Source organism: Canis lupus, chromosome X (genome assembly GCF_048164855.1).
Source record: "Canis lupus baileyi chromosome X, mCanLup2.hap1, whole genome shotgun sequence".
Taxonomy (NCBI): Eukaryota; Metazoa; Chordata; class Mammalia; order Carnivora; family Canidae; genus Canis; species Canis lupus.
The window spans coordinates 120346919-120366501 of NC_132876.1; the positions used below are offsets into that span (position 1 = coordinate 120346919).

Consider the following 19583-nt stretch of genomic DNA (forward strand, 5'->3'; position numbering starts at 1 on the left):
TGGGAATTTATTCTCTAAGGAAGCCGGGCCACATAATTTTCTAAACACCCCTTTTCTATAAAATGTGAAATGAAAAGAGCTAGTCAGAACGTGGATTGAATATGCACTTGGCAATGTTTTGTACAATTGCTGCAGGAAGTAACTAACTTTTATTTTTATCATTGTATATTTAGTAAAAACGAGACAAAAACAGATCAATGTTTAAACCTACATTCATTGCTTAAAGTGCTGGGCTCTGTGACAGGCCATGAATGGCAAGACCCTGATTTCTGCATCAGTGTTGCCAACCATGGTGTCACTGATATTGGGGTCTGGTCCTTCTCTGGGGTGGTATATCCTGTGCACTATAGGATGTTTAGAGGGATCCCTGGACTCTACCCACCAGATGCCAGTTGTATTCACCCCCCCCCCCCCCACACACACACAGACACACTTGAGACACACAACAGTCTCCAGACATCACTCAGTGTCCCCAGGAAACAAAGACACCCTGTCCCCTCTCCTGTTGAGAACCCCTGTTCTACATGTATTGAGACTTACTGGTGAGAAGAATGTCAGTGGGAAAACAATGAGACAGAGTGGAAGGACGCGTTCACACTTACTATCTTCTCAAGTGGCCGGAGTCTGCCAGTGTTGGTCTCTTTCCTTAGAAAATCCTCTCTGTTGGCAATAAAATGGCCACAGGCAGACTAAGAAAAGCCACTTATTCTCATCTGTGGAAGCTAATTTTCCCCACTAAACGTAGGTTGATATACAAATCAGCAGTGCATATAAAGGGAAAAAGTGCAGTATGACAGGATAAATACATTGATTTGGAAGAGTGACAGGTATTTTCCCGTCCAATGCGCTCTTCGAATCAGTTAGGAGGATTTGTACTGTTCTTATCTGTAGGAAGGTAATTGAATAGCATTTTTCAACCAAACACTGCAAGAGTTCCAAGCATTAACTCCTGAACTTCACATTGTACTCTGACACGGGGGAAGAAAACCCCACGTAATTCCGATTCTTATGGAAGTGGTCTGTTCGGTGGTGGGGTTTTTTTTTGTTTGTTTGGCTTTTGGGTTTTTTTTGTTGTTGTTGTTGTTTTGCAGGGCAAAACATATAATTGTGCAGCATAATGAAATAAATCGTTATAGTTACAAAGTGTCTTTGCTTCTTTAAAGAGCATTAAGTACTGCAATCTCACAATATGTGTGCCATCCACAAAGAGCTCCAGTTATTGCTACAGTATCATGTTGCATTTTGCCAAATAACTGCATTAAATAGCCACAGTGTGCCTGCAAAACATACCTAGAGTCTGTAATTGTTTTTTTTTTTTTTTTTTTTAAGGGAGTAGCCAATTGATGACAGAGCCAAATTTAGTTAGGGGGAATGCAACAGCCTTTCTCTGAAAAACACCCAACTGCTGATGTATTGGGTCCTAAAGGGTGGGTTTCTATCCTGTAGTCCCCGACTAGTGCGTGAAATAATGTCACTCCTGCTTTGCCACTTTGTGCACTGGGTATGCCTAACGTCACGGCACACTATTCTATCAAGCTGCACGTTTCAAAAGTAATGCCTGAGTATAGGCCTGTCTACACTCGCTCTTCTTTGTAGATGGTTGACAAAATCTCATGCAAGATTGCCATTGTACTTTGGTTTGATGCCCTGCTATCCATATCTTGAAGGTTTTTCTTTTTTTTAAGATTTTATTTATTTATTTGAGAGAGAGGAGAGAAAGAGCATGAGCAGTGGGGAAGGGCAGAGGGAGAGGGAGAAGCAGACTCCCAATGTGGGACTCCATCCTAACACCCTGGGATCATGACCTCAGCTCAGTACAGATACTTAACTGATTGAGCCACCCAGGTGTCCTTATGTGTTTGCATTTTTAATACCTGTATTTTCATTTTGCACTGGGCACACAAAATATGGAGCTGGTTCTGGCACAGAGCACCAGCACGGGACAACAGAGGTGCGTGACATGTGTCATTGCCTTTCTTCTTTCCTGCTGGAGTCCTTGGATTGTGCTACTATACCACTGAGTTTGCTACCACACCAATCTGACACCCCAGGTGTTCCTGGGCCACCTGTCTGGAGCCCATTGCTGTGAGGGTGGTTAGAACCAGGACCTCTCCCCTTGTACTCCACAAGCCCCCAAAACATGGGGAAATCCTCATTTCTCCTGTCGTTCAGACTGGTGGGGAAGCATCAGGGGTCTTCATTCCTACCTCAGAGAAGGCTAAGAAATAACAGGTATCTGTCAAGCATCAGCTCTGGGAAGGACTGACCGACCTTGCCGGACACACAGACCCTTTCCCTTCAGCAGCTCTGGGTACAGAGGAGCCAGGAGGCACGTTTCGAGGAGGAAGCAGTGCATTAGGAAAGCCTGTACCAACTTCTAGGTACACATGTAGAAATAAATGGGTTCCAGCTGTGTCAGGCTGAAGCCCAGAGAGGCCTTTTCCTACAGAAAGTGCATTTTGCTGGTGACCAGATCTATTATTTATTCGTAGTTGAGAATAAATGGGCCTTTGACTGCTCACCTCAGAAAACATACCTATATTATGGTTTCTTTTGGGGGGAAATGCCCTCTGAGTCCTAAATAATTCTACATAGGTGATTTACAAATCAGTTTTGGGGCCATAATCCATTTCTGAATAATATATGGTCCCCCCCCCCCCACGGAGTATCATGAAATGTTTCACAACAAATAACTGTAGCATCTTCGCTTACTAGTTGAAAGATGATAGCTTAAATATTCAGCGTCTACTGCTGTGTCTTTCCAAATAGAACAGTAGTGATTTGGAAACTATACTTGAAAATAAAACATGTATATGTCAGAAAAGTTCCCAATGCCCAGCTTCTTCTGTTGGAAGAAATGGCAATATTTTAAATGACAGTCTTTTTTGCCTTTTTCAAAGGAAGATAAAGGATAATTGGTGTCCCTACCTGCCACTGTCTCATTATATATCCAGACCATGTTGCTAGCACAGGAAATGTGTTGCTCTGCTTAACAACATCCTGGTGACAAATCAGAACACCTCCAAGCTGCAGGCTAGTGTCCCCTGTAATAACCAGAAGGGTGTGCTCCCCTGAAAGATAATAGTACAACTTTATTTTTACTTTTTTAAAGAAAACTCTACAACCAACTTGGGGCTCAGATTCATGACCCCAAAATCAAGAGTCACAGGCTCAGGACACCTGGGTCGCTCAGTGGGTTAAGCGCCTGCCTTCAGCTCAGGTCATGATCTCAGGGTCCTGGGATCAAGTCCCACACCAATGGGCTCTCTGCTCAGTGGGGAGTCTGTTTCTCCTTCTCCCTCTGCCTGCCACTCCCCTGTTTGTGCATGCTCGCTCTCTCTCTCTGATAAGTAAATGAATAAAGTCTAAAAAAGAAAAAGATAAAAGTCACAGGCTCTACATTCTGAGCCAGCCAGGCGCCACAAGGAACCAACTGTAGAATGATTTTTACAGTATATGATAGAGTATTGTAAATAATTTATGAGTACATACTCAAGAATTTAGACTTACCTGGAGTTTTAATGTAATGACTTGGCTGTCTACAATTAAAATCCCAATTTTACTTAAGTAAAGTCAGCTAAGTCACAGAATATTGAATTGTTCATATCTCTTTAGGGTCTTTTCAGATATTACAAGTATTATCTTCTATTTAACTGGATCCTATGTGCACTTGAGCTATACAGGACTGACTTAATTTTTTATACTAACCATTGTTAGTTTTTGAAAACTTTTTATAGTAGATAAATTAATTTTGTGGAACATGTGCTAATGCCTATGTTTATGAGCTATTTCTTTATTGTGTTCATCTAGGTTCTCTTGGCCAGCAGCTTCGTGCCCATTTATGCAGGGCTGAAACCAGTGGAATACCAAGGGCAGGTAACTTTCTCTTAACTGATGAATTATTAGAAATTCCCGTATTAATATGTTTCCTTTGAAGGATCCAGTTTTGTAATTATTCTAGTGTTTCCAAAGCAGTTTATATGATTTTTTCCCATAGTTTTGTTTGTAACAGAAACAAAACAAAACAAAACCAAGTACAGAGGCCTTGGTGTCTTATTGTCAAGATCTTGACATTCAGAATTAATGGGATACTGCTTTTTTTAAAACTTCATCCAGGAGCACCTGGGTGGCTCAGTGGTTGAGCGTCTGTCTTCGGCTCAGGACATGATCCTGGGGTCCTGGAATCGAGTCCCACTCCAGGCTCCCTACAGTGAGCCTGTTTTTCCCTCTGCCTATGTCTCTGCTTGTCTGTGTCTCTCATGAATAAATAAATAAAAATCTAAAAAACATAAAAATAAAAACTTCATTTTGTTAAAAAAAAAGTAAAAGACTTAAAAATAATAAAGTCCTCTTTGCAGCTCCTTTTATTTTTATTTTTGTAAAGATTTTATTTACTCATGAGAGACAGAGAGAGAGAGAGAGAGAGGGAGGGAGAGAGGGGCAGAGACACAGGCAGAGGAAGAAGCAGGCTCTACACAGGGAGCCTGACATGGGACTCGATCCCTGGTCTCCAGGATCACACCCTGGGCCGAAGGCAGGCGCTAAACCGCTGAGCCACCCAGGGGTCCCCTGCAGCTCCTTTTATAAGCAGAAGTGTGTTTTCAGGTGGGAAAAGGCATCAAGGCGCCCACACACCTGGCCCTGATCAACCAAAGCTGGCGCTCCTTCCTCTATCCCCGACACAGGAGTCCCTTCCCAGGCAGCGAGCCCTTTTTCTCTCAGGCCCTTCACTTACCGGAGTGTTTGTCAAACAGTCTGCATTCCAGGAGAGCTCCCTTCACTTGGGGCTGACACTCAAGGCAGGAGGCAGGCTCTGGGAGACAAACTTAGAGGTGACCACCCACCTGCAGTCTGCTCCCAGTCAGCACTATGGGAAGGTATTTTTTTTAAAAAAAGATTTTATTTATTAGCACATATGAGTGTACATGAGTGGGGGTCTGAAGGGCAGAAGGAGAAGCAGACTCCCTGCTGAGCAGGGAGCTTGATCCAGGGCTTAATCCCCCAGGACCCCGGGCTCATGACCCAAGCGAAAATCAAGAGTCAGACACTCAACCATCTAAGCCACCCAGGCGCCCCTATGGGAACGTATTTTAGCCAGCTCCCTTCTGCGTTCTGTACCGTGGTTGCATTAAATGTTCATCATCCTACCCTCTCCGGCTCCTGCACAGAGATACACACTTTATAATCGAATATGGTATCTATTTAACACGCACCAGAGATACGCATTTTATAATCAAATAGGCTACCTTTAACACATACCGAATATATACATTTTATTATCAAATACACTATTTAACACATATCAGAGATACAGATTTTATAATCAAATACACTAACAGCTTAAGACATACCAGAGGTATACATTTTATAATCAAATACAGTATCTACTTAACACATACCAGAGATATGTATTTGTAATCAAATATAGCATCTATTTGACATATAGCAGAAATATGCATTTTATAATCAAATATGCTGTCTACTTAACACATAACAGTAATCTGTATTTATGATCAAATACAGCATCTATTTAACACATACTGAAGATGCATACTGTAGAGTCAAACACAGCATCTATTTAACACCCAAGATCAAGCACATACTCCTGGATGAAGAGATGTGATTCGTTTTACTTGTTTCATATATACATAGTATGTATTTAGCCTTTGATAGGTACGTGAAAAATGTTTAATATCTGTCATTCATTCATTCATTCATTCACTTACCGTGAGGGCCCAACATGGTACCTGAACAGAGGGAACTGATTTTTACAAATCTCTTACCTTATATGATTGGGAACCTGTCTGAGTTCTGATCTTGCAAATCCTCACAGTTTTACAGTTTTATTTCTTTGATCTCTCCTGGCCTTTGCAGTCGTTTGCTGGGCTTCCTGTATAATTCTGGGTCCAGACTGGTTGGCCCCCAGATGGCTGCCTAAAGGGACAGACAAGGAGAACAAGGGACAGAGAGGTCACGTACATGGAAAAGTCATGTAAATACCAAGATGCAGATCCCAAGAGTGACAGCTGTTCTGACATGAACTCTATTTATTAGCCATATGCATACAGGTTATCTTTCTGACTGGTTAGAAACAAAATACACACTTTTTTAAGAGCAACATAAAATTATTTAAACATTAGCTCATGGAAAGCATTTTTTAAAAAAGATTTTATTTATTTATTCATGAGAGACAGAGAGAGAGAGAGGGGGGGGCAGAGACACGGGCAGAGGGAGAAGCAGGCTCCGTGCAGGGAGCCCGACGTGGGAGTGGGACTCGATCCTGGGACTCCAGGATCATGCCCTGGGCTGAAGGCAGGCACTAAACTGCTGAGCCACCCAGGGATCCCCGCATTTTTTTTTCCTATTGTTGATACTGTATCTCAGAACTAGCAGGTATTTAGCCCCCAAGAAAGTGTGAGCTGTGTTGTCATCTAAAATTTTATTTGAGGGGCACCTGGGTGGTTCTGTGGTTGAGCATCTGCCTCGGGCTCAGGTCATGATCCTGGGGTCTGGGGATCGAGTCCTGCATCAGGCTCTCTGCAGGCAGCCTGCTTCTCACTCTGCCTATGTCTCTGCCTCTCTTTGTGTGTCTCTCATGAATAAATAAATAAAATCTTTAAAAATAAAATAAAATATTTTAAAGTAAGTTAAAAACCTTTCCCTCTTACTGTAGGAGTAAAAGTTAATATTTATTTTTAGGTGTAAATCTTGAATAAAGGTGCTATCGAAATGAACTCTTAGGAACTTTAACTTTATAATGATCTGAAATGTAATGATTTTACTTCAAAGCTTGAGTTTATAATATACAGTGATAGAAATGGCTAAATGGGAAAAAATGGTAAGATGCTTTAGAGATTATATATTATGAAAGGGGATGTTGGGAATCCAGAGTCACCAGAGTTGCCAGTGTGGTCAATAATTAAGAGGTAGCAGGTAGGATGTAGATACAGTGTGTGACAGTAAGGAGGTGGGAACTTCAGAGAGGATGGAATCAAGGTGACAACAGAGCTGAGCCCCAGAGCCCACTGCAATCTAAGACTGTGCTAAACACTTTCCTGTTGAAACATTAGTAACAGTAGAAAAATGTGCCGGTGGCAGAGGCTTCTAGTTTTCTTGCACCATGAACTTTTCTTTGCTTCCTTACAACAGAGTTAGAGTTGTTAGCTGGACCCGGTGCAGTGTGTCTAACAGGCCACATTTCCTTTTTTTTTTTTTTTTTTTTTTTTTTTTTAATTTTTTTTTTATTTATTTATGATAGTCACAGAGAGAGAGAGAGAGAGGCAGAGACAAAGGCAGAGGGAGAAGCAGGCTCCATGCACCGGGAGCCCGACGTGGGATTCGATCCCGGGTCTCCAGGATCGCGCCCTGGGCCAAAGGCAGGCGCCAAACCACTGCGCCACCCAGGGATCCCAGGCCACATTTCCTGACTTCCCTTGTAGGTAGGTATGGCTACACATTTAAGTGCTGACCCCTGAGATACAAACTGAATTACAGTGGGACTTACCTTTCATTATTTCCTGCTTCCCAGAGCTTAGATGTGATGACTGGAACTGTAGCAGGTGTTGTGGATCATGAGGTCACAAATCACAACCTGGGGTTGGACACAGAATGAGCTGACCCTGAATGATTTGAGGAGCCCCCCCCCCCTTACCACTCCACTCTGCATTTTCCTTCTCCCAAAAAAGAAATTAAAACCAGTGCTGTGATTGTTTTCTGTCACCTACAACAGAATGCTCTCATCTGTTGCGGGGATTCCTACCTGGTGTTTTACAGATGAGGATATTTGGATGCAGAGATGTTCATTGACTTCACTGAGGCCACCTAGCTAGTAAGGGGGCAGCTTCTCCAGGATGACCTCCAGTGTGTGTGTCTCTGCTGCGCCTCTTGTTCCACTTTGCTTAGTGCGTTCCTTTTATAAAAAAAAAAAAAAAAAAAAAAAAAAAATCTCCCCTGGCTTATTTCTCCCCATCCCCATTCCCACTTCTTGGATTTGTGCCCTGACAGCTAAGAATGGTTAAAAGGGTCAGATGTTCTCAGCTGAATTCCCCATTATATGGGAATGTGGAAGCAGAGCCACAGCTAAACAGCAGGAAATGCAGTCCCAGAGCTGTGAGAAGATGGGGACCATCACCGAGTCCCTTGACCTTGGGCAGGAGGACTCAGTCTTGCTGAGTACCTGTGTCTGTGCACAGTAGACACATGACTACTTCATTTTAATGCCTCTTTGAAAGCATTCAGTTTTCCTTGGCAGTTTACTGATGTCCACAAAGAGGAGACCCCATGCACACAATGACGGACAGAGCCCTCGGGAGACCTCGTCCATTTATGCAGACAGCTGACCACACGCCAGTGTCGTTCTGTGCTTATCACAGACTCTCCATCAGCCTGAGAGCCTCCCACAGTTTTATAGGATTTCTAGGCCAAGTTATTTTCCAGAATCATTCCATTTTCAGGGAAATGCTAACTTTGCTTTAAACACAGTGTTTTGCTGTGGGTGTGAGCTTCTCCGAGGATTGAAATCACAGAAAAATTTCCATCAATCTGAAAACACCTCTTCTGTTTTAAGTTCTAATCTTTTCATGGAACTTGGGTCTTGACTTGGTTGGTTTGCTGTGGTGGTTTCTCTAAAGTGATAGAGGTGGCGCTAGCAGTGGGGGCAAAGGGAAATCAGGTTTACTTGTATTTGGGCCGTAGATCCTTGGGAGGCAGAGCAGTGCCCGTGTGGCAGTGCCAAGGAGGGCCACGAGTACACCCTGCTCCTGTCACTACCGTGCAATGCACAGACCTCCTTGTTTCTACATCTGGTAGAACCTGTATTGAACATGCTGGATTTTATTTACATGTATTTGTGAGCCTGATATTTTTAAAATCAATTATCAATCATGTAAAAATATCAAACTTTCGTAACGCAGATTAACTTAAGAGACAGACAGTATATTTCCTACCTAATCTGTCTGCCAGTTGTTGGAAGTGGTATGACATCTATTTCATTTAACCTAATTTTTTTTAAAGTTCTCGTAGCTTTTATTGGCTTTATCTTATAAGATCATCTTTAGTATCCTGTTTATGGGAGATAGTCATTAACAGCTGAATACATGAATGAAAGGATGCAAACATATTAAAGGCCAGACCTGTAATTTTACTAATGAATTTTCTATCAGTATATATGGCTTCTGAACATGCGTACTATCAGGGCACATTTGCACAAGTTCTTGCCATCAATTTGGAACAAAAATGATATTTTCAAGAGGAGGTTTTAACAAGTTTTTGTTTTTTAAGAGATAGCATTATCATTGGCAAGTGACTAAAATGTCAGAATAACAGAATAAGATCATCTTTAGAACTGATATATGCAGATCCCAAGAAAAGCTGTAGGGTTTTGTGTTTTGTGTGTCTCTTTTTTTTTGTCTGAATTAGAATTCAGGTAATATTTTGACTGTTATATAAAGAAAAATTAACATTGACTTATTCTAGTCCACTGAGAATTTTGTATGGATTATAGATTATTATTTCTTTCATTATTGACATATTTGTGGGATAGAGAATTGTGGAATACTCTGTTACTAAGCATTTGTATAAAATTATCACTACAGATCTTAGACTTCTGTTTCTTCGTGATTTAGGCATTTCACACGGATATTTGGCTCAGTCCCATCAGAGCAGTGACCTCTGACCATGTAGCTGATGACCAGCTAGATTTGGCTGGATGGAAATCTGTTTATCAATTCACATTTATCCTGAAAGAGAAGATCTTATTTTTCAGCAACAATCTAAATTTTTTTGCATTGTCTGTTTGAAAAAACAGTTTTCCAGGGATTATTTTTGATCTAAGACTCCAGCATTTTCTCAAAGTTAGTATCTAGTCATCACTTTTAAATGAAAAATCAGAAATTCAAAAATTAAGACAATGTACCAATAATCTTTAATAGAAGTAAAATGTTGCAGGGTTTTTCACCTTCTTCTTAAACTTTACTTTAGCTGTCTCCCTTTAATTAACAAAAGCTCATCTATCTCTCCCCACCTCCTGTCTTTCTTAACTTCAAATGGTAAATTCTGACTTCTGTTGTGGAGAGTGGGTATCTCCTTGTTTTTCTGTCCCTCTCACCATCCCTCCCCTCTATTTTCAGAATCAAGAACCAAGAAGGTTCTGTTGGACATAAGTATTTTTTCCTCTGTATCATACAAGACATGTTTGCAAATACAAAGCAATTCTTCAGGCCATATTTCCTGCTCCTGGCCCCACCTCCCCAACTGTGCAGAAAACAATTACATCTACCCAGGTACATGGCTCTTTTACACTGTGTGAAAAGGAAAAATGCAAGTAAGAAGACCGCATACTCTGCAGCAGGGTTTGGGGGTGTTTTCTTTAAAGTATCCAGTAGAAAAAAAAAATAATAATAAATAAATAAAATAAAGCATCCAGTAGTAAATACTTCTGGCATTGTAGGACATACAGTCTCTGTTGACACATCTACTCAAGTTTGCTGTCATAGGAAATGCAGCACAGCAATATGTAAACAAAAGGGCACAGCTATATGCCAGTAAAACTTCATTTATAAAAGCAGGTGGTGGGCCGCGGTTTGCCAACCTGTAAGCTAGAATGAGTAACTGCAAGCCTCAATTTTCTTTTCTGTAAAATGAGAAAACAGTATACTAGCATGACCTTCCTATCTGATAGCATTCTCGGAAAGATTGAGTAATACGGGACAGGTCGTTTTATAAACCATTAGGCCCTGTGTCCTGGTACTTACAATAATTATAGACATCAACATCTCATTCATTCTTCCAGCAAAGTATTTTGTATTCACTTGCTTTTTGAACAAAACACCCGAAGACAGATCAGCCCTGCATCAAGTTTTTCTCATAAATATACACATCTCACTGTCTAGCATGTATCCAGCTTCACATTGGATGCTCTGAGGTACTTGCAGAAAGAATTAATAGGCCCTTACAGTAGAGATTACTTCCTTAGGTTTTCTTTTCTTTCTTTCTTTCTTTTTTTTTTAAGATTTTTAACTTCTTCATTAGAGAGCGAGAGAGAGCACAAGCATGGGGAACTGCAGAGGGAGAGGAAGACGCAGGCTCCCCACTAAGCAGGGAGCCCGACATAGGGCTCAATACCAGGACCCTGGGATCATGACCTGAGCCTAAGGCAAACACTTAACTGACTGAGCCACCTAGGTAACCCACTTTCTTACTTAGATTTTTCCTTAATAGAGGAATTGCTTGAATTCATAGACCCTGGGGCAAATTCTTCATATGTTCCCAGAGTATATCAGTGTGTAAGGCAAAATTTACAAGTCCTGACATTTGCATAACCTGACCTGTTTGGGTGTGACAGTTGCCTTTAGAAGTGATACAAAACCATCATGGGAAGAACCAGCACAGTTTAGTTTTCTCCCTGCAGAAGATTCAGAATCATACATGCCCATGGTGGTAGTTACCAGCTTACAGAAGAATGCTGTCCCACAGGGTGGGAAAGAAGGGATGACTTGCAGGAATCTGTAGCAAACAGCCAGCGAATTCATAGACAGCAGTAGTTTAAATGCAGACATTTAAACCAGAGCACGTGACATATAAAATATTTCCACTTTTAATTTGGGGTTGAGGAATGTTTACTGCTGTTACTGTTGTTTCTAGAGATTTTGCTAGAATCAGCATGCCTGAATGCATGTGTGGTTTTTGGGAATGGTACAGCTCCCCAGAGCATAAATCAGGAGACAGATGCATTGCACGTAGAGTATCTGAGGGGTAGGGTTACAGTTATAGAGGAGCCAGTAACGGTGCAAATTTAATCAAGTCATCTGATAAGCTGTATGTTTTCCGTAGTCATTTATCCAATCAGAATGTGCTAACAAGAATGAAGAAAATTTGGAGAAGGAATTTTCGGTTCCCGGAAACAGCAGTCATTAACCCTGTGGTAAATTAGAACACTGCAGTGTGATGAGCCAGATTGCCCTCCTTTCCCTTAACTTGACGAAGTCAGATGAGCTCATATGACACACGGTACATATTTTTAATTTCCCTTGATGAAAACTACACATATTTTTACATCATTGGTGATCCAACCTACTGAGAATATGAACAATAATTTCGGAAGGTTTTTTTTTTTTTTCTTCTCCGGGTATTAACACATTCCAGAAGTCTGTATCCATGTCCAAAGCAATCAGAAAAACAAAACAAAACAAAAAGAAGGTCTGGGACAAAAAGGCATGAAACCAGATATTTTGGGGCCTTCTCCCTGCAAATCTCCCTTATTTTAAGCTCTGTTTTTATAAGTATATATACACACACACACACACACACACACATACACACAAACATATATGAACATGGGTGTGTTAAACACACACAAATACATGTAACTCTGTGTCTATATAATATATATAATGTAATTACATGATAATACTCATTCCTTTAAAAAGAATGACAATATGTAAACTATTCAGATCAGTTTCATTATAATCTACTCTACTTCTATTTTGTCCAAACCCGAATGCAATCCTCTCAACTTTTCACACACTTTCACTTTTCATGTATTTACTCTTACTCCCTTTGGGGGGAGTTAGTGGCTGACCAAAGCCACTGTAAACACTGCAATACTAAACATTCAGTCACCAGTTTTAGCAATAAAAATGAGTTAAAAAGACATTAAAAAAAAAAAAAAGACACCTCAGAACAAAATGAACGTCTGTTTCAACCTAGTTCAGGGCATTTCCTGTTTCTCCCTCTGCCCTCTGCCTCTGCTGAACAGTACTGCTTTGGTTCTTCTATATGGCATTCCCAATGTTCAGGGGAAACTTAGCATACAGCACTAAAGATTCTTTTGTGAGGGGTGCTCAACCATTATCAGACTTTGTTTTTTCCCTGTCAATGGGAAGATATCTCAGATACTACTTAGAGAATCTGTACCTCAGTTTTGCGTGTGTCTTTGTGTTTATTGTTAGAGCTGATTATCTCAATATGTCGGTTCAAAGATGGCTTGAGACTCTTTTGCTTCGAAATGGATAGCATAAGGAACATTATCTTCATGTTTCTTTAGTTGTCCTTTTTTAGCACACAATTGTGCAGAAGCGACTACAAACTTCTCTTACCTGCTTTGTCCATCTGTCTCCTTTGAGTATGGGTCTGAAAACACAGAACCTCTTCTGAGTTCAGTGGAGTTTTGTTTGTTTTTATATAGTACTTCCATTCTTTATGGCTTTAAAACCTTCTGTCTTAAACTCAGGTGCCACTTTGGAAATAGGATTTCTGGTTGTTCAGTTTACTTTTAACTTTGCTACAGAAAATGACAATTTTTAAATCTTGTAAAAAAAAAATGGAATGTCCTCTTATGGTAGATGGTTATTCAGTATCAATGGTAAATGTGGCTCTCCGTTTTATTAATGAACCCCATCCTTATTATATGTCCTGTGTATGCACTGTCGTCATAAAAATTTAGGTACATTTTATGTATAATAATCTAGTTAAAGCTTTTAAACAGTTGGAGAGACTTCCTGATTCTGTGAGGTTCTCATATGGATAAATGATATGTGTACAAAGACTTGTATGAAAATCACTGATCTGGTTGGTCATCATCAATAGTAATTGAGAGCATTTCTAGCGCATGGATTATATTAGAAGGAAGGAGTCCTCTTGGGACTCCTGGGTGGTGTGATCTCGGGATCCTGGGATCGAGTCCCACATTCGGCTCCCTGAGAGGAGCCTGCTTCTCCCTCTGCCTATCTCTGTGTATCTCTGTGTGTCTCTCATAAATAAATACAAAATCTTAAAAAAAAAAAAAAAGGAAAGTCCTCTTCAAAAATTTGTGCTCATCTTCACATGGGAGGTGTGTCATTGACATGTGCTGACAAGGGGTATTTCTTTCCACAGAAGTGGGTAGATGGGGGCCTCACGAACAGCCTTCCCATCCTGCCTGTAGGCCGGACGGTGACCATCTCACCCTTCAGTGGACGACTGGACATCTCCCCACAGGATAAAGGGCAGCTGGATCTCTACATTAATATCACCAATCAGGACATAATGGTGAGTTGTATGTTCAGTTGTATTTGAAGATAGTTGCCTAAAATTTTCCACACGTTTCCAAAACTTTGGAAGCTCATTGATAATTTTAGGTAGAAATTGCATCTTCTCATTCATTTTTTTTTTAATAGTTTACAACATGTATCATACACATGGGCCTGAGGGTACCTAAACCCTATGAGCATACAAGTCTTTCGCTCTTTATTGTCTGGGACAAGTTCTCTGTTTCTTCACTTCTTCAGGACAGTAAACTTTGGCAGGATTTCAGTTGCAGTTAAATCACATCAATTATTTGTTTTTTAAAATGGTGATAGTTAAGTATGGCAAAATATTGTAGATAAACTTAGGGACTCAACCGAATAACTTATATAAAATATTGACTCCCTTATATCCAATCTAATGGTTGTCAAGAGGAGGTGATGTTACACAAAGGAGATGTGTGGTTGACACATCCGAGAGGTGCTACTGGCATCCAGTGAGTAGAGGCTAGGGATGCTGTCAATGTCCTGTGGTATACAGGACCACCCCCACAACAAATGAGTATCTGGCCCCAAATGTCAATAGTACCAAAACTGAGAAACCCTAATCTAGTCTATGGGTGAAGTTAAACGTTTTAAGTTCGATTTTTCTCAAACTGATTTTTTTAAATCACTGTTTGTATAGATGATAAGAAATCATAGGTTACATTTACTTGTACTGTAATGTCCTATGGCTTCGATCTGTTCTTCTGTTCTAGTTGTCCGTGGCAAACTTGGTGAGGCTTAACCAAGCCCTTTTCCCACCAAGCAAGAGGAAAATGGAATCACTGTATCAAGATGGCTTTGATGACGCCATTAAGTTTTTACTGAAAGAAAATTGGTTTGAATAGAATGCTTACAAGTTCATAATGCAAAATAGATTTCATACCTTTTTTTTCATTTTTGTCCACATAGCTTTTGATGAAGGTTTCAAATTAAATCATTTTCTAAAAAAACTATCATTTTTGTAATATTTTTATAGTATTTGTGATTATTATTGTAATATTTGTGATTATTTTTACTATGCAAGGAAATGAGAAGCATTTTATTAGGCAACGTCATTAAGAAGGATGCATACAGGTTCTGAGGAGTCTCTTTCAGAGAGCGATCATGTCCTTTGAAAAATTTAGATGGGTAAGCAATTTGGGTAAACCATGGGATATTGAAAACAGAGGGCTGCCGCCACATATGCTTTCTTCCTACAAAGAATGTGATTGCATGTTTGTGATGTGAAACATGGGTGTTTGCATGGCATACTCGTCATACCAAGCATGGAGGAACAAAGGTCTGCCCCTATGGGTAGACAGATTGTGCCTGGTGAGGAGGCAGAGGATGAATGGGACATGGTGGCCCAGAAGCCCAGCAGTTGTGACACTAGGTGGGATTTCCTTATTCTTCAGGAGAGGTTTATCTCCTCCCCACCTGCTTCCTTTCCAACCCTAACCTCCCCCACCACTGGCAAACCCCCAGGCCCTGGACCCCACTAACATGATTATCAGGCTGTTTTGATGCTTCTCTGTTGTAAGCCCTAAGCTCTCATTAATAATTTTCTCCATGTCTCTCTATCTTTCTCTTTCAGCCTATGTCTTGGTTTCTCTCTGTGTTCGTGCAAGGCCACATGTCACCAAATGTTTAGCCATTACTCTATGTACTGGATATATCTATTCCAGGAACCTAGATAATATACCATTAAACGTGAAGAAGTAGGTAGCCTAGTGAGTAAGAATTAAATCCAAAATAAGCATTCATCTATTATTTTAAGTCATATTATACTGATTTAGATATTCCCTTTTTTGAGTAACAATCTTGTCCCTTTGAAGACTTGTATGCGGGTTTATAGTAATTCACGGACACTGTCTCAAATCTTAAACCTGTTTTTATGGGGCTTTGCCGAGCATAAACTCTTAATTACTAAGAGGCCGTTAGAAACAAACCAGTTTCATTGCATGTCTTTAATTGTTATGCATTTCTCTTTTAACATTTGAAACCATTCTTTAAATCAGTTTTATGGTTCTTAAAAGCCCCAAATACACAATTTTTAGCACATAACCAGGAACGATTGCCTTTTTTCTTATGAGTTATGCAGAGACTCTTGATAGAGTAGTGATATTCCTTGGGGTATGTATTTCTCGCTACTCTAGAAAATAGATAGTTGAATCTTAATACATCCTTTTATAAGTGACATGACCATGTTCAGTTCTGTTTCACATCTGTATGTTCACTAGATTTCTCCTCTTTTATCATTTTATGTGACTGTCCTCTTGGCATGATATTTCAATAAATTTTGTATGGATGCCTCCCTCGAGCAAAAACAAATCTTAGTATGTTAGACATCTAAGCTACTGCACCTACTACTTACATCTTCGACCACGTAGGTGGACACTACCTTCCTTGAGAAACACGCTGAGATCATGGACAGATAGGTCTGCAGTGCAGCAACTAGGTTCTCCCTCTTGGGAAAAGTAGCAGTGTACTGCAGTATGTAATTTGTACGTGCCAGGGTGTGTATCAAGTTCTCCAGTGAGGCAGGACACAAAGCATGCTCTGTAGGTGGTCAGAATGTGTCCCCATGCATCTATCCTGTTGGAAACCAGGCATTCAGCACAGGCTGTGCCACACAGCATTGGCATCAGTATTCTGAAGCGCTGTACCACCGGTAGATAGAAAAATCTCAGGAGACTGTGTGACCCCGATCCTAATAGGTTTGCTGTGATTGTCAGCCTGGTAAGTCCCCGCTTTCCTATCGGGGCAGTTTCTTAATGCCTTTGAATCTGTCATTTAAAATTTAATTAGTCTTTCTGTTCTTCTTTTCATCAACACTTTTTGCTTTGTGACTATGGTAACCCACTGTTTCCATTGACAATTAGAGAAGCTAGATTTGGTTTTGAAGTTAAATAATGCTCTAAAGGAGCAAGTAGTATATTTTAAAAAAAACAACAACTCTGTCACATTCTGGTTTCAAAATATTGGATATATTGTGTGCATACCAGAAACTGACAAAGAAATAGCTGACTGGCTCTGGGCATTGAATTGGGAGTCTAAACAGTTATGCGCACTTAAAATGGGCAGATTTCAGGTATTCTGCTCTTAATTTTTTTTCCTGATGGTTAAAACAGATACATATAAATAACTTTCCCTTTTTATATTTGTAAATATTAATCATAGAAAGTTTTGGGATCCAGTCCATTAATTTTATAGTTGAGGAACCAATAATTAAGGAAGTTCACGGTTTAGAGGTTTTTCTTGCCTAAGCTATATCTGCACTATGGCAAAATAAAATTGAAAGTTGAAGTAATTATCCACATAATTCAAAGCAGGAGAAAAAGCAATCTCTGCAGGCCACAAAAAGTGGACAAATTTTTAAACAGCAACAATAATAATTACTAGCGACTAGTAGCAATTACTAATAATTACTAGTAATTATTATTAATTACTATTATTATTATTATTTACAGATTGACAGTTCAGTTGGGCTGAATTCACCATGTAATTACTCAGCTTTGCACTCAGTTTTGCCTCTGGTGACACAACTCAAACCTTTGCTTACTCAGTGCTAATACATATATTTACATATTCCTGACATATGTCCCTCAGTATAATATCTCATACACTTAACTCACAGAAAGAGGGGCAAAAATATGATTCAATCTTTTCCACAGTGTAGACAGTATTTCTGGGTACACAGTCCTGCACTCCTTATAATAGCATTTCTAACCTAATCTGGAAATAAGGTAACGTTACGTAGTCAAAAGTGAATGTACAGAAGCCTCCTTAAACATACATATGTACGCACGCACACATATACCTGAAGTACAACAGGTCATGGCACAGACATCTGGACTGTGCAGAGATGAAGTGTTTACTTACTGAATTTTTTCATTTACCCACTGTGAATGTTTCATTTACTTCCCATGTTTACAAATGTTCTTTAAGCTATATACAGTTGAATTCACTTTTGTGGGCAGACCAGGTAAAGTGCAAAGCAGTGTACCATCCATTTATGGAAGCCACGCAGTACCAGGCAGTCCAGGAACATAGCTCTCTCCTGATGGGTTCATCAGCTTTGCTGTACAGTTTTGCAGCTGTGGGCAAGCTCGGCAAGCTGAGAAGGTTCATGGATTTAGAAATGTGTGCAATCCCATCCTGAAAGGTGCAGGTCAAATGAGATACTCTACTTCCAAAGCCTGGAAATGAGTCATACAAAGGTTCTATAGGACATAGGTGGGTTTCTGCCCTCATGAAGTTCACTTGATAAAGCAGAAAATGGACAAACAAGAAATTCAGGCCGCACTGGCTAACAGGTGTGACAGGGCCAGGAAGCTTGAAGGGGGTGCACAAAGCAAGGAGAGACCCTAAGGACATACTGGTATCAATTGCTAGCCAAGGGATCCCTGGTGGCGCAGCGGTTTAGCGCCTGCCTTTGGCCCAGGGCGTGATCCTGGAGACCCGGGATCGAATCCCACGTCGGGCTCCCGGTGCATGGAGCCTGCTTCTCCCTCTGCCTATGTCTCTGCCTCTCTCTCTCTCTCTGTGTGTGTGTGTGTGTGTGTGTGTGTGTGTGTGTGTGTGTGTGACTATCATAAATAAATAAAAATTTTAAAAAATTGCTAAAAGATCAGAGCTCTACCATCAACCCCCAACCCATTACTCACCTGGGCTGGGAAGAAGAAACGCTAGTTGAGAAGCAGAGGATGACACCTATTCAAATCCAGAAGTCACTTCAGGAAAGGGGAGAATCTGCCAAAGCAGTGATGGCTCCCTGGGCTTGCTTACATGGGAGACACTTTGGCAATGAGCATACTCCCCAGTGACCCAAAAACTCAGCTTCTGGCAAGGCTGCGGAGCTAGGAGATGAAGCTGTCCTGAGCAGCCTGAAGCAGAAGTATCTGACAGTGGTTTGAAATCCAAGGGAGTTAGCAGTGCCATTCCCTCCTAGAGAGGGACGGGATCTGCTTCCTTTGGCTATTTCTGATTGCTCCTCCCACTGGCTGAACAGAATCATGGCAGTGTTACTGACCATATCAAGGTGTGCTAGCCTCTTTGGGATGCTTTAACAGAACACCAGACACTGGGTGGCTTATAGCCTACAGGGATTTACTTCTCACTGTTCTGGAGCCTGGAAGTCTAAGACAAGGCACTGGCAGGTTTGGTGTCTGCTGAGTGCCAGCTTCCTGGTTTGCAGCCAGCCATGTGCTCGCTGTGTCTTCACAAGGCAGAAGGGTGAGGGGGCACTTTGGGGTCTCTTTAATTAGTGCTCTTTGGTCTGGACCAATGTCTCTTCAGTTTGGACCATTTTATCCAGTCTTTCTTTGACTTCATGACACTGGGAATATCAGTGGGAGTTTGGAAGATTATGGGTCCTTTTCTATGTTAGTTGCCTAGGACTGCCATAACTACTACCACACACTGGTTTAAAACAGCAGAACCTTCTTCTTTCACAGTTTCAAGAGGTCAGAATCTAAAAATCAAGGTGTTGGCCAGGTTAGCTGCTTCTGGAGGCTAGAAGAAAACTCTGTTCCATGCCTCTCTCCAAACTACTGGTGG

The 19583-nt window shown here is 40.7% G+C and overlaps 1 protein-coding gene across 15 annotated transcripts in view; it reads left to right on the forward strand.

Annotated features, from left to right (window-relative positions):
* PNPLA4 (patatin like domain 4, phospholipase and triacylglycerol lipase) overlaps nt 1–19583 on the forward strand; it is a 181827-nt gene that overhangs the window by 14790 nt on the left and 147454 nt on the right. For 6 of the 15 annotated variants that reach the window (XR_012026297.1, XR_012026298.1, XR_012026299.1 and 3 more), the window contains exons 5-6: nt 3811–3876; nt 13873–14025. Coding sequence is in view for 12 of the 15 variants with exons in the window: in XM_072816095.1 (XP_072672196.1) it covers nt 3811–3876; nt 13873–14025 (219 nt within the window). In the remaining 3 variants the exon portion in view is untranslated. Of the gene's footprint in view, nt 1–3810; nt 3877–7258; nt 7440–10127; nt 10281–13872; nt 14026–14758; nt 14999–19583 lie in introns of those variants that run through there. The other 9 variants (XM_072816092.1, XM_072816088.1, XM_072816089.1 and 6 more) reach the window with 3 other exon arrangements.